A 15,791-nucleotide genomic window follows, 5' to 3' on the forward strand; every position below is an offset into this window, starting at 1 on the left:
GGTACTTGTATGGAATGAGCTGCCAGAGGAAGTGGTGGAGACTGATACAATTGCAACATTTAAGAGGCATTTGGATGGGTATATGAATAGAAAGGGTTTGGAGGGATATGGGCCGAGTACTGGCAGGTGGGACTAGATTGGGTTGGGATATCTAGTCGGCATGGACTGGTTGAACCGAAGGGTCTGTTTCCATGCTGTACATCTCTATGACTCTATGGTAGGGGACTCAATAGTCAGAAAGATTGACAGGAGAATTTGTGGTCAGGAACAGGACTGCCGGAAGGTATGTTGCCTCCCTGCTGCCAGGGTCCGGGATGTTGCCGATCGGGTTTACAAGATTCTGAAGGGGGAGGGGGAGCAGCCAGATATTATGGTACATATTGGCACCAATGATATAGCCATGGAAGGGATTGAGGATCTGAAAAGTGACGACAGACAGTTAGGTTGGAAGCTGAAGAGCAGGACGAATAGAGTAGTGATTTCAGGTTTGCTACCGGTGCCACGAGATAGTAAGATGAGGAACAGTCAGCGAATGCAGCTTAACATGTGGCTGTGAGGTTGGTGCAGGAGGGAGGGCTTCAGACACCTAGACCATTGGGATACCTTCTGGGGAAGGTGGGACCTGTACATGAAGGACAGGTTGCACCTGAACTGGAGGGGTACAAATGTCCTGGGTGGGAGTTTTGTTCGTGTGATTCGGGAGGGTTTAAACCAATTTGGCAGGGGGGTGAGAACCAAAGCCCATGTCTGAGAGGGGATCAGTTGCGGACGTAACAGTGACAGGATATATTGAAGCTAAAATGAAGGTTTTTCACGCGATGAAACAAAGGGAACGGTTAAAGTGTGTACGCTTTAATGCAAGGAGTGTCCGGAATAAGAGTGACAAACTTAGAGCATGGATCAGTACGTGGGACTACAATGTTGTGGCCGTAACAGAGACGTGGGTGCCACAGGGGCAGTAATGGTTGCTTGATGTCCCAGAGTTTAGAATGTTCAAAAAGAACAGGGAGGGTGGAAAAAGAGGAGGGGATGTAGCATTGCTAATCAGAGAGTGCATCACAGCTACAGAAACGAAGGTTTGTCTACTGAGTCGGTACGGGTGGAAGTTAGGAACAGCAAGGGAACAGCCACCTCATTGGTGGTTTTCTACAGACCCACTAATAGCAGTAGAGAGATTGAAGATCTCATAGGCAGGCAGATTCTGGAAAAATGCAAAAGTAGCAAGGTTGTTGTTATGGGTGATTTCAACTTTCCCAATATCAACTGGAACCTCCTAAATGTAGATGGTTTGGATCAAGCCAATTTTGTCAGGTGTGTTCAGGAGGGTTTCCTTACTCAGTATGTAGACAGAGAGGGGAGAGGCCATTTTGGATTTGGTGCTCGGCAACGAGCCAGGACAGGTGTCAGATCTCGCGGTGGGAGAGCACTTTGGTGACAGTGATCACAACAGCCTCACATTTAGCATGACCATGGAAAGTGAAAGGATCAATTACCGAGGGAAGATATTCAATTGGGGAAAAGGAAATTATGATGCTATCAGACAGGAGTTGGGAAGTATAGACTGGGAGCAATTGTTCCACAGAAAGGACACAGCAGACATGTGGAGACTACTTGTTGTTGCAAGTGATGCACAAAATTGTTCCTCTGAGGCAGGTAAGAAAGGGTAAGATTAAGGAACCTTGGATGACGAGAACAGAGGAGCTTCTCGTCAAAAGGAAGAAGGCAGCTTATGTAAGATGGAGGAAGCAAGGATCTAGCACAGCTTTAGAGGATTACAGGCTTGCTAGAAAGGAGCTCAGAAATGGACTGAGGAGAGCCAGGAGGGAGCACGAAAAAGGCTTGGCACGAAGCATTAGGGAGAACCCAAAGGTGTTTTACTCATATGTGAGGAATAAGAGAATGATCAGGGAGAAGGTAGGGCAGATCAGGGATAGCAGAGGGAATTTGTGCGTGGAATCTGAGCAGATAGAGAAGCCCTAAATGAGATTTTTGCTTCGGTTTTCACCAAGGAAAGGGAACTTGTTATAAATGAAAACTTAGAGGAGCTGGGATACAGTCTTGACCGGATCAAGATTGATGAAGTTGATGTGCAAGAAATCTTGGAAAACATTAAGGTTGATAAGTCCCCAGGGCCAGACCAGATTTATCCTAGGTTTCTCTGGGAAGTGAGAAAGGAGATTGCTAAGCCGCTGGCGAGGATATTTGCCTCCTCACTCTCCATGGGAGTTGTACCGGAGGATTGGAAGGAGGCGAATGTTGTTCCTCTTTTCAAGAAGGGTAATAGGGAAATCCCTGGCAATTACAGACCAGTCAGTCTTACATCTGTGGTCAGCAAAGATTTGGAAAGAATTCTGAGGGATAGGATTTATGACTATTTGGCAAAGCATAATGTGATTCAATGCAGTCAGCATGGTTTTGTGAGGGGCAGGTCATGCCTCACAAATCTTATTGAGTTCTTTGAGGAGGTGACAAGACAGGTCGACGAAGGTCAAGCAGTAGATGTGGTGTATATGGACTTCAGCAAGGCATTTGATAGGGTTCCCCATGGTAGGCTCATCCATAAGGTCAGGAAGTATGGGATACAGTGAGATTTGGCTATCTGGATTCAGAAGTGGCTGGCTGACAGAAGGCAGAGAGTGTTGAATGGGGTCCAGCAGAGCTCTGTTCTTGGGCCTCTGCTCTTTGTAGTTTTTATAAATGACTTGGATGAGGAGGTTGAGGGATGGATTAGTAAATTTGCAAATGACACAAAGGTTGGAGGTATCATCGATAGCATAGAGGGCTACTGCAGGCTGCAGCGCGATATAGACAGGATACAGAGCTGGGCTGAGGAATAGCAGTTGGAGTTCAACCTGGATAAATGCAAAGTGACACATTTTGGAAGGTCGAACTTGAATGTTGAATATAGGATTAAAGACAGGATTCTTGGCAGTGTGGAGGAACAGGGGATCTGGGTATGCAAGTATATAGATCCCTCAAAGTTACCACCCAAGTGGATAAGAAAGCATATGGTATTTTGGCTTTCATCAACAGGGGGATAGAGTTTAAGAGCCATGAGGTTTTACTGCAGCTCTACAAGTCCTTGGTGAGGCCACACTTGGAATATTGTGTCCAGTTCTGGTCGCCCTACTATAGGAAAGATACAGAGGCTTTGGAGTTTTCTCTCTGGAGAGAAGGAGGAAGAGAGGAGACCTGATAGAGGTGTACAAAATAATGGATAGAGTCAATAGACAGAGACTTTTCCCCAGGGCAGGATTGACTGGTATGAGGAGTCATAATTTGAAGATATTAGGAGGAAGGTATAAAGGAGACGTCAGAGGTAGGTTCTTTATGCAGAGAGTTGTGAATGCATGGAATGCGTTACCAACGGTGGTGGTGGAAGCAGAGTCATTTGAGACATTTAAGCAACTTCTGAACATGCACATGGATAGCAGTGACTTGAGGGGTGCGTAGGTTGCTACTATATTTTACATTAGGATTAAATCTCGGCACAATATCGTGGGCCAAAGGACCTGTTCTGTGCTGTACTTTTCTATGTTTCTATCTACGTTCTCCCTTTCCAGAGTGAAGACTCAATTCATTCAACACCCTTCCAATGTCCTGCAGCTTCACACACAGATGGGCCCCCAGCATTTTCCCTGGTTAACCTTTTCTCTTTAATATATTTATAAAATATCTTGACGGTGTGAGTTATTTTACTGTGTTGGGGATGTCAACTATTTAACCATTGGGGATTATTTTATTGTATTGTGGGTGTGGATTATTTTACTCTACTGTGGGTGGGGATTATCTTACTGTATTGTGGGTGTGGATTATTTTACTCTATTGTGGGTGTGGATTATTTTACTGTATAGTGGGCGTGGATTATTTTACTGTATTGTGGGTGTGGATTATTTTACTCTATTGTGGGTGTGGATTATTTTACTGTATTGTGGGTGTGAATTATTTTACTCTACTGTGGGTGTGGATTATTTTACTGTATTGTGGGTGTGGATTATTTTACTCTATTGTGGGTGTGGATTATTTTACTCTACTGTGGGTGTGGATTATTTTACTCTATTGTGGGTGTGGATTATTTTACTCTATTGTGGGTGGGGATTATTTTACTCTATTGTGGGTGTGGATTATTTTACTCTATTGTGGGTGTGGATTATTTTACTGTATTGTGGGTGTGGATTATTTTACTCTATTGTGGGTGGGGATTATTTTACTGTATTGACGATGTAGGTTGTTAGTGGTTACGTTATTTACATCTCCTGCAGTAGCTCTTGTGAGGGTCTCTCAGTGCAAGTAGCCCAGGGAGAGGGCTCCTCTGGAATGCCATTCAGGTAATGATATGCAGATATGAAAAGAAAATGAAATCCGTATAAATGTAGAGAGAGACTTCATGCAGTCACAAAAACAAAGAAACATAAACAATTGAACTAATGCCCCAAGTGAAAGCTGCTATCATAGAATCCCTACAACATGCAAACAGGTCCTTCGGCCCAACAAGTCCATACCGACCCTCTGAAGAGTATCCCACCCAGACCCATTCCTCTACATTTACCCCGACTAATGCCTACACCTTCCTGAACACTATGGGTAACTTAGCATGACGAATTCGCCTAACCTGCACATCTTTGGATTGTGGGAGTAAATTGGAGCACCTGGAGAAAATCCACAAGACAATCACCCGACGCTGGAATCAAACCCTGGTCCCTGGTGCTGTGAGGCAGCAATGCTAACCACTGGGCCACCCCACAATATCCTGACACTTTCTCGCAAAGCAGCAAGCTATGTTTTGCAATGTTAAGCCAACAATTTAGCGATGTGGATTGGAATAATGGGCTACTGCTTACAGCTCATGGGTACAATTTGCTGGCTTGTCCATTCGATGGCCTTCTTTCAGCAGTTTGAAGAGCTCCTCTACTGGGATTCCGGGATAAGGAGATCCTCCCAGTGTAAAGATCTCCCACAACAGGACTCCATACGACCAGCTGGGAATGAGAAAAGAATAGAAACCTAATTCACTGAAGCCTTTTTTTGTACCGACCTCATTCTCTTGATGCTGTCATGCGTGGTTAACATAGTTATCAATGGCGTGACTTAATTGAATAAACTCTTTTCTAGTTACTTGGAGTGATCCCTTCAATCACAGAAAAGATCAGTGCACGCAAATGCTGGAATTAAAATGACCAGTTAATCAGATAGTTGACAGGCTGTTTATAACTTGGCCACTCTCCTGCCAAGACCCTGGAGCAGAACTAATGACATTCTTTTTCTCCAAGTGCGTTTCCCTAGACTGCACAATGGGAAGCAAGTCATAGAGCCAAATCTGACTATTGTCACTTTCCTTTACAAAAGGACCAACGCATTTTAGGAAGAGCTAAGTTGATTTTTAAATAAAAAGCATTTCTAATGGGCAGCACTTACACATCACTCTGGTGGGTGTAGACTCTGTCGAAGAGAGCTTCAGGAGCCATCCACTTTACTGGCAGCCTCCCCTTTAATAATATAATATGGCAGTTATGATTTAATCACACGTTCAGGCAGCTACAAAGGCACTGACTGGATTGCAATCATTTTATTTTTTAACCAGCTACAATTACTATAGATAGGATTAAAAACACAGTGCATGATATGGAAATGAGTCCACAGAATCACGAACACCTACAGTGCAGAAAGAGGCCATTCAGCCCATTGAATCTGCACTGATCCACCATAGGAAAACCCCACCTTATCTCCAGAATCCTACGTTTCCCATAGCTAGCCCAAACATCCTGGACATGATAGGCAACGTAGCATGGCCAATCCACCTGACCTGCACACCTTTGTGACTGCGGAAGGAAACCAGAGCAAACCCATGCAGTCAGGGGAGAATGTGCGAACTCCACACAGTCGCCCGAGGCTGGAATCGAACCCAGGTCTCTGGTGCTGTGAGGCAGCAGTGCTGACCATTGAGCCACCGTCCCACCTGAGCTGGTATCTATCCTTCACGCAAGTCATTTTCCACCCCTCTTCAAAATCCCATCAAGATATCCTTCTGCCTCTTTCTCTTTTTTATAGCTTTCAGTACAATTTACTTCAACTAATCTAAGTGATGGCAAGTTCCAAATTCAAACCATTCTCTAAATATAGATGCTTTCCCTGTGTATCTTATTGGATTGACTAGTTTTCTTTAGATTAGATTCCCTACAGTATGGATTCAGGCCCTTCAGCCCAACAAGCCCACACCAACTCTCTGTAGAGTAACCCACCCAGCCCCATCTCCCCACATTTACCCCTGACTAATGCACCTATCACTGTGAGCAATTTAGCTTGGCCAGTTCACCTGACCTGCACATCTTTGGATTGTGGGAGGAAACTGGAGCATCCAGAGGAAACCCATGCAGACACGGGGAGAATGTACAAACTCCATACAGACAGTCGCCCAAGGCACGAATTAAACCCAGGTCCCTGGTGCTGAGGCAGCAGTGCTAACCACTGAGCTAGCGTGCCGCCCACAGGCGTGATTATTTCATATCTATCGTCCTAAAGCCTGGTCATTTCAAAACACTATCTCAACATTTACCTTTTCATAATCTTAAAGGCCTCTATCTGGTCAGCCCTTGGCCTTCTCTTTCCTCAGGTCTTTTATCCAAAGATGTGCAGGTCAGGTGATTGTGTTATTGTATTAGTCAGAAGGAAATAGGTCTGGGTGGGTTACTCTTTGGAGGGTTGGTCTGGACTTGTTGGGCCAAATGGCCTGTTTCCACACTGTAGGGAATCTAATCGAATCGAACCAGCTGCAGCCTGTTCAGCCGCTCCCAATCACCTAACGCTCCCTCCAGCTGCCACCACCAGTCACTTTAGCCTCCACCATACATAATAGGCTTCTGTTTTAACTCACATTTGTTGTTTTCTTGTAGTAGTCGATGTTGTGCACGTCTCTGGCCAGACCAAAGTCGGCAATCTTCATCACATTATCGTCCGTCACCAGTACATTCCTGGCTGCCAGATCCCGGTGAATACACTAACCGGAAAACAAATTCCCCAAACAGAACAATTAAACTGTTTACCAGAGGAAAGAAAATAAACCATTCAGTCAGCACAGCGTTCACATTTCTCCATCTATTATGCCTCTGTTCCCTGTGTCAGAGCTGCTGATTATGAACATTTGAGTCCATTAACACTCAATTTTTAAAATTTCTGTTTTGGTAACCGTGTGTAGCTCAGGGTTATAAATTAGATTAACTACAGCTGTCTTATACATCGATGATCTGACTTTTAAAAATCCAGTCACATTCCCCCAACCCCGTGCCTTCGCAATCGAATTCAGGCACTGCAAAGCCACCTGTCTTAGATGAGGTCTCTGGGAAGTGCCTCCATTTTGATCGTGGACTAGCCAGGGCAGCACCTTGATGTCACCGGTGTAAACCACCAGCAGATGATGGCCATATTTCTAAATTAATTGTGGGCACTGGAGGGATACAGGAATGTTTCCCTTGGCCTCAAAATCTCTCAGGCCTCCATCCCACCCTGACTTAGTTTGCCAGGTTTCATTTCCATGACTCCTGAGGCCTTAGTCTGCCATCCTCTGTATGAATTCTAATTACAGTGCACTCTCGCTATTGCTGCTATCATCCTGGGTCACTATCAGGACATGCCTCCCTTCTGTTTCAGGCAGGCTGTACTGTAAATTACATAGCATAGAGCAGGGTAAGGGAATGTGACAGTCCTCCTCTGGGTCTGTGGGCAGGTCAGCTAAAACCAACAACAGATTCTGAGACAAAACCAGAAAATGCTGGACAGCTTCAGCAGGCAAGTCAGCAACTGACAGAAGGGTCCACAGTTTTGCTTTTCTCCCCTACAGATGCCTCATGACTTGCTCCATCAGCAGTTTCTGTCTTTGTTCTGTAAGGAATAGCTACTTGGCCAAGACCTTCAGTTTCCTGCAGAATAGTGTCGACATTGCTGCATTGAGAACAAAATACTTGGAAATGCTCCTGGAGTGCTCTATCCTGCTGGACTGAATGGCCTACTCCCTTCTCCTATGTAGATTTTCAATGTGTCTATATCATGTCTACCACAGCTTGCAAAAGAGAATTGGCGGAGGAAGTGACTGAGTATTCACCTTTTGAGAAGCCAGGTATTCCATGCCGCGTGCCACCTGGTAGGCACAAGATATGAGATCCTTGAAGGTGAGCTGCTCATCTGGCACTTTGCAAGTGTCGAAAGAATAATCCATGCCAGGCGGTCGTCGGGCTTTCAGGTATTCCCTCAAGTTGCCTTTCGATGCATACTCCACGATGACATAGAGTGGACCTGAATGGGGATGGGAGGCTGCATATTACATTCCAGGGAAAGGAAGCAGTGTCAACATAAGGATTAGTCCCTAAGGAGTGCCATCACCCATCAGCCCACTGAGGAATGGGCTCTTTCTGTGCCAACATGTGGGGACTCCTGGCTTGACGGCAAGACTGAAGGAAGCTAACAAGTATTGCCACACCACAGAAAGACAAATAACCAGGCAGTGTGTACATCGAGAGATGGCTTGAACTCCATGATCAAACAGACACAGAGACCATAAGACCATAAGAAATAGGAGTGGGAGTAAGGCCATTCGGCCACCAAGTCCACTCCGCCATTCAATCATGGCTGATGGGCATTTCAACGCCATTTACCTGCACTGATGGCACCATTATCAATCAGAACTCATGGATCAGTGTTCAACTGAACTGACTTCATACCACTGCCACTGTTATGGATCACACTTTGTACTGCCTGGTAATATCCTAACAAATCTGTCAGGCTTACTTTGACATTTGAAGAGAGACTGGATTTCTTAGGACTATATTCACTTCAGTTTGAAGAAAGGGCAGAGGGATTTCATAGTAAAATTTGAAATTCTAACGCTTGTACACAGAGAAAACACAGGAAGGATGTTCCTAATGACTGATTTAGACAAGGAAATGAATAAAAAATACTAGGAGGGATATGGGACAAATGCAAGTAGGTGGGACAAGCTTCGTTTGGGATTATAGTCAGCATAGACTGGTTGTACTGGAGAGTCTGTTTTCGTGCTGTTTGACTCTATGACTGGGGAGTCCAGAACTAGGAGTCACAGTCTAAGGATGCAGGGTAGGCCAATTAGGACTGAGAGGAGGAGAAATTTCTTCACCCAGAGAGTGGTGAGCCCATGGAATTCTCTGTCACAGAAAATGCTGAGGCCAAAATATTGCACATTTTCAAAAAAATGTGTTAGATATAGTTATCAGGCTAAAGGGATTGAAGGGTATGGAGAGAAAACGGGGCGATGGATGGTCAGCCATGATCATACTGAATGGTGGATCAGGCTTGAAGGGCCAAATGACCAACTCCTGCAGCTAGTTTCTGTTTCTAGGTTTTCAATTCGCCTGTACCCAGCATGCTCTGGGGTGAATTACAAACAGTTCTTGAGTTCAGATGTAGCCAAAATGACTAAACAAGTTGTAACCTCTGGTGCACAGACTGCACTCTCCCTGCAAGTTTATACAATTCACAGCAATAACCTGATGTGTGAGAAAACTAACGTCAAAACCTCAGCCTCCACTCAGCTAGCCAACATCCCCCTTACGCCACACGCTGTAAACATCACACACTCACCATCCTGTGTGCAGGCTCCAAGCAAATTGATAATATTTTTATGCTTTCCAATCATCTTCATCATTTCCATTTCTGACACCAGGTCAGAGAGGTCTTTGTCAGTGGCATCGTCTATAAGGAGGAAGTACAGAAATAATAAGCAGTTAAAAGCAATGAAATGGTAAAACGCACTGCTGGTTTCAAGTTCGGTGTTGGCAATGCCCACCATCAGAGGCAATGTTAACCAGACATGACTGACCTTAGAACTGTAACCATTCAAAAGTGTGCATAGGGTGCACATTTCCAGTTGTCGTCATTTCTGATTGTACTTTTCTCCCAACATTTAGATTGTAACTTGATACTCAATGCTTGTAACTCAACACTTCCCATGATTGATTCTGTCAACAGTCACTAAGTACTAGCAGGATTTGACCACCAGATGGCACTTTGGTCTCTACCTCAACTCATTACTGCTGGTGATACAATCATCTAACACTGTAGACATTTTACAAAATTTATTTTTAAAAACCTGGACTTGTGTTAAAGTCTATAATGCTGGGGTTCAGGCATGGTTAAAAATGTCACTTAAAGCTTTACCTAACTTTTATCACATCACGTGAACACACATTTTATGAATTATACCAAGCTCTACTCTGTACATGTTGAGCACAACAATGTGAACAACCTCAGTGACTCAATTGGGAAGGAAGTGTGTCACTGGAGAGAATCTGACTGAACTGTATAAAATTCTGACAGACTGTGTGCAGGCATGATGTTTCTGATAACCAGTTGTGGGATTAACGGTGTGTCTAGATCAAGGGGTCGCAGTTTCAGGATATGGTTGGCCGTTTTGGACTAAAATGAGGAAAAAAGTTTTCACTGAGAAGACTATGAATCTGTGGAATTCTCCAGCACAGAAGGCTGTGGAGGCCAAATCACTCAATCGACTTAAAAATCAAATAGAGGCTCAAAATTTTAAGGAGTATGGGGAGATATTGGGAGTATGATATTGAGATAGAGAATTTTTTTATTCATTCATGGGATGTGGGTGTCTCTGGCTAGACCATTCCTAATTACTCAGAGGGCAGTGAACAGTCAACCACATTGCTTTGGGACTGTATGCCACACCAGGGTAAAGATGACAGATTTCCTTCCATAAAGGACATTGGTGAACCAGATGGGTTTTTCTGACAATCGATAATGGTTTTTTGGTCACCAGCGGACCCTTAATTTCAGATTCCTTAATGAATTCAAATTCCAGCATCTGCTATGGCAGGATTTTAACCCAGTTCCCCATAACATTAGTTGAGAGTTTTTGGATTAACAGTCTAGCAATAATCCCACTGGCCCATTGCCTCTCTGTGATTAAGATGAGTAGTAGAATGGACTCAATGGATTGAGTGGCCTATTCCTCTCCTGTTGTCTATGTTTTCCAGTTTAACAAAAGCTGCAATGATAGTAAATGTAACAATCCACTGTCTATAGAATAAGAGATGGTTGTGATTAAATCATTTAGTGCATTGGTCAATCTGTTTCGTCAACACAGTGCTCAGCTCTTGTCCCTGAGACACAAGGTGGACAGTTAAGGCTTGGAGCCAATGCAGAGAAGAGTTATGAAGAACTCAGGGCCCTCAGCTCAGGCATCAAAGGTGTGCACAAAGTGGCAGATTATCAGGAGTTTCATTCTGGCGAGTGGTCTGAGATATGATGTTTAGGCTCCATGAGCTGGTGTAGAATCAATGGGCCAAATGGCCTCCTTCTGGACTGCAGTAATTCTGGGTACATAGAATTATAAACAGCATGGAAAACAGAGCAAGACAAGTACCTACATCAGACTGAGAGAAGATGTACTTTCAAAGGCACAAAAGGTAACTTTCGGACTGATATCAGGAAGATAGTGACTGAATGTTGGACTGTAACTCCACGTGGAGCAGTGAAGACAAAAGTATTGCCATCATTGAGGGAAGTATTGATCATGGAAATCACGAGTGATTCTGGATGGATGAACTAATATGGACCGAATGGTCTTCTGCCTCCATTCAGGGGATTTATCCTAACTTCGCCTCAAGACTCTTCCCACCATGGGCAACGTTCTGAGTGCAGGACTTTATTCATGTACACAAACATTGGCTGGGATACTCCTGCAGTTGTCCATGTCAGTCTCTCAAAGAAAGAGAGCCGACTAAAAGATAATCATTACATATAGAACTGTTTGCATACCTTTCCTGTTTCCTATTTGCAATATTGCCGCACTCCACAAACCTGCTGTAGCCCACCCTTTGGCACTGCCAACCTCTGCCAAAGTGGGGATAGTGGTGATAGGTAAATCAAAATTCTAATGTGCTCATACGCTCCTGTGTGATACTGGCTGTTGGCCAAGGGCAGTAAGACATGGCCAAATAGCCACTTTAAAGTCAGTATCTAGGCTGGTCAGGGGCAAAAATTGCACTGGGGTTAAAGTCAGAGGACTTCCAAAACAGAGTGAACTGCAGGAGAGAAGACAGGAGAAATAAGAGGATTGACATTGTTGCCAAAATGAATTGGCTGCTAATTTGTTTGTGAAGTGAGTCTCAGCTTCCCGGTGTGAGAGACGATGGGCACAGCCTGTTATGTAAACTGAGATCATTGTCTTTTCAATCTGAGCTGGTGTCATATTACAGTGCAGTACAACTGCTGCCAGTCTGCCTGTCCTTACCTTTCAGCATCTTGACAGCAACAGTGATTGGTTTGTTGACCTTGTCTTTCTCAATCCCGATGGCCTCCGCCATAACAACCTGACCGAAACAGCCCTCACCTAACGGCTTTCCCAAAGTCAGCCTGTGGGAGGGGGTTGGGGGAAACAGGAAAGATCTGTTGAGGATCAAACCGGCAAAGAAAATGGCGGAAAAGAAAGTGCCGTCCGTCTGGCAGTAGTTCAGGAATACAGTCAGTGAGCAACACTCACCTTGGGCGTTGGAATTCCCACTTGGGATCAGCGGGAAGTTCCAGCTCGGAGACATTTGCCAGCATCGGGGAATCACTGGAAGAGAGGCGGGCAATCCGCACCAATGGCGTGTTGGAGTTCATGGAGGAGTTCGATTCCAAGGACACCTGCTTGAGTGAAAAACAATTGAAATTTGTTACCAATCACCAGAAGGTACTGACAGTCAGGACTGTGAGGTCACAGACTGCGAAAACCAACATAAAGGACAAAATGTCAACCATTGTTTTTTATTAATATTCTTCCAATTCTATCTTGAAATGGGTGGAGCCGGTTTTATTTATTTTGTTATCAGAGCAATCTCATAAAATTGTTATTCAGTCATTGGTTACTGTTTGAACTAGGAGCTCACTATACCAAGCTATATTAGACAGCTGAGGCTGCAGAGTTAGCACACAGGTTGTACATGTGTTACAGCTCCATTAAGCATTCAATCAATCAGAATACCACACTTTTTAGTCACTTAGTTTTCAACACGGAGTTGGAAATAATGTTTGAACCAGGACACGTCTTTTGAGTAACAGGAGCATGTAAACTGTGCGGCAGCCTTCAACTGAAGAGAGAGACGCACTCACACACATTTATGGAGTTACATGTTTCAACTGTCAGGACTCTGCAAAGTCTCTCAGAAAGAGGAATGGTTTGAAATCAGGACTGAATGATGGAGAAGATCACCCAATACCAGCATCTGCATTGAAACCTCTTCACTAGAGGGGTGCTGGGTGTGCTGTGTGGACCTGACTCAGGATTGTGAAACATAGCCACAATGGCATTTGCTGTTGCCTTGCAGATTGGAGCAGGCAGGTGGGCAGAGAGCTTAGTCCAGACTCACTCACTGACCAGGCCCTAAAGCTGCCCGTTCAAGTGATGCCAACTTGCGTGAGCGCCTCAGTTTGGCAGTCCCTTTCCTTTTTAAATTTCAGATCAGCGGTTACAGCTGAGAGTGGCTCTCCCCACTGCCCCTGACAGGTTTGCACTCAAATGTTGCAGAGTATTTGATTCTTTAACAATTTGTTCTGTCCCTTGCCAGCTGGTTAGCCATCTCTTTAACCATTTCCAGCCAGTTAATTGGAGGTCAGTGAGTTTAGGCTTTCTTTGAAAACTGCAGCATGCTCCTGGAAGGCCAGCTGTGACACACCATCTGGGAACACCATGTTAAGAGGGCGCTGGCCCTTAGCATCAGTGTATCCCTGCCCCCCTGACAGGTATTTGGAAATCCTGCCCTGTTTGTCAAAGCACATTCACACATTTGTGAAAGGAGGATGGAGCACTTACTCATAATTGGGAGAAGAGGGCTGTGAGCGAGTTCTGCTTTCCTAACTTAGAGGACTATAGCCCCTGGTGCTGGAAAAGGGTTTCCTGCCACAATATCATTCATAGAGAAATACACCACGGAAACAGACCCTTTGGTCCAACTTGTCCATGCCGACCAGATATCCTACATTAACCGAGACTCATTTGCCAGCACTTGGCCCATATCCTTCCAAACCCTTCCAATCATATACCCATCCAGATGCCTTTTAAATGCTTTAACCGTACCAGCCTACACCACTTCCTCATTTCATACACACACCACCCTCCACGCGAAAAAGTTGTGCCTTAGGACCCTTTTAAGTTATTCCCCTTTCACCATAAACCTTTGCACTCTAGTTTTGGACTCCCCCCAGGAAAAAGATCTTGAAGATTCACTCTATCCATGCTAATCATGATTTTATAAAACTCTATAAGATCAACCCATAGCTTCCGACGCTCCAGGGAAAACCGCCCCATCCTGTTCAGCCTCTCCCTATAGCTCAAACCCTCCAACCCTGGCGACATCCTTGTAAATCTTTTTCTGAACCCTTTCAAATTTAACAACATATTACTTATAGCAGGGAGACCAGAACTTAATTGCAGTATTTCAAAAGTGGCCTAACCAATGTCCTGAACAGCTGCAACATGACCTCCCAACCTCTATATTCAATAAAGGAAAGCACACCAAACACCTTCTTCACTATCCAAGCTACCAGTGACTCCACTTTCAAGGAGCTGTGAACCCGCACTCCTAGCTCTCTTTGTTTGGCAACACCACCATTAGAAGGTTAAGTCCTGCCCTGATTTTGCCTTTTCCAAGTGCAGCATTTCACACTTATTGAAGTTAAATCTCTGCTCTGGAATGGATTGAGCTGCTGAGTGGGACTTCATTTTTATACAATGGAAACACCCAAACCAGCACACAGCTGTGAAGCAAGGAGCTCTAACTCCTACCCACCTTGGTGGTGGTGGTGCTAAAGATGAATTTTCGCTCATTCAACGAAAGGGTAATCGAGATTAAATCGGAAGACGTTTTTGCAGAGCGAGCAAATGATACAAAAAAAAAATCAACAAAACCAAGAAGGAGATGTCTGAGCCCAACTCAATTCACCTCGAAACAGCTGGGCGACAATATGCTCTAAACTCTTGTATCTACTTTCTGTTACCTGTCTCTTCAGCGGGAACTTGGAGAGTTTCTGCACTGGCGGTGGGTTCAGAGTTTTCTTTGAGGATGTTCTCATTCTGCACATGATCACTATAATAACAGTCAGTATGATAAGGACACAGCCCGTCACATAGATGAGGACGTCAGCATAGACTGAGCTTGAGTCATCCTCCTTCACTAAGTCTTCTGCTGCAGGGAGATATTGTAAGAATCACGTTAAAAGACAGAGGTTTGGAGCTTCTTTGAGCCAACAGATAAATGCTCAGTCAGAGAAATCGCGAGGGAGAACAGTCTGATTTATTCTCATGCTTCTTCAAGTGCCATGCACAATGTGTTCTGATATTAACTGTCTGGAGTATACTTGCCTATGTGGTCAATTGGCCAAAGGAATAGACACAAATGGATTCAAAGGAGTTGAATTTCTATTCATGAACCTTTTACCCTTCTTCCCAATTTGCTCTTCTCCTTGCGTTTTTCTTTTCTGTTTCTACCTCATTGGATACAGCCCCACAGTGGTAAAAACTATGACTGCAGATGCTGGAAACCAGATTCTGGATTAGTGGTGCCTGAAACATCGATTTTGCTGCTCCTCGGATGCTGCCTGAACTGCTGTGCTCTTCCAGCACCACTAATCCAGAATACAGCCCCACAGTGCTGATCCCCCGCCCCCTCCCCTACACACTGGTTATTATTTGTGAATGTCACTTGAATTGTGGGACTTCATTTTGAATTGTGGAATATGTAATGTCACCCTATCATCCAACATTC

The 15,791-nt window shown here is 44.5% G+C and overlaps 1 protein-coding gene across 8 annotated transcripts in view; it reads right to left on the reverse strand.

Annotated features, from left to right (window-relative positions):
* fgfr3 (fibroblast growth factor receptor 3) overlaps positions 1-15,791 on the reverse strand; it is a 177,253-nt gene that overhangs the window by 8,640 nt on the left and 152,822 nt on the right. For 4 of the 8 annotated variants that reach the window (XM_072575359.1, XM_072575349.1, XM_072575409.1 and 1 more), the window contains 8 exons: positions 15,025-15,212; positions 12,530-12,678; positions 12,281-12,402; positions 9,607-9,717; positions 8,096-8,286; positions 6,872-6,994; positions 5,416-5,486; positions 4,842-4,979 (listed from right to left, as the gene is read on the reverse strand). In XM_072575359.1, coding sequence (XP_072431460.1) covers positions 4,842-4,979; positions 5,416-5,486; positions 6,872-6,994; positions 8,096-8,286; positions 9,607-9,717; positions 12,281-12,402; positions 12,530-12,678; positions 15,025-15,212 — 1,093 coding nt within the window. The remainder of the gene's footprint in view (positions 1-4,841; positions 4,980-5,415; positions 5,487-6,871; positions 6,995-8,095; positions 8,287-9,606; positions 9,718-12,280; positions 12,403-12,529; positions 12,679-15,024; positions 15,213-15,791) is intronic. The other 4 variants (XM_072575369.1, XM_072575384.1, XM_072575402.1 and 1 more) reach the window with 3 other exon arrangements.

Source organism: Chiloscyllium punctatum, chromosome 1 (assembly GCF_047496795.1).
Source record: "Chiloscyllium punctatum isolate Juve2018m chromosome 1, sChiPun1.3, whole genome shotgun sequence".
Taxonomy (NCBI): Eukaryota; Metazoa; Chordata; class Chondrichthyes; order Orectolobiformes; family Hemiscylliidae; genus Chiloscyllium; species Chiloscyllium punctatum.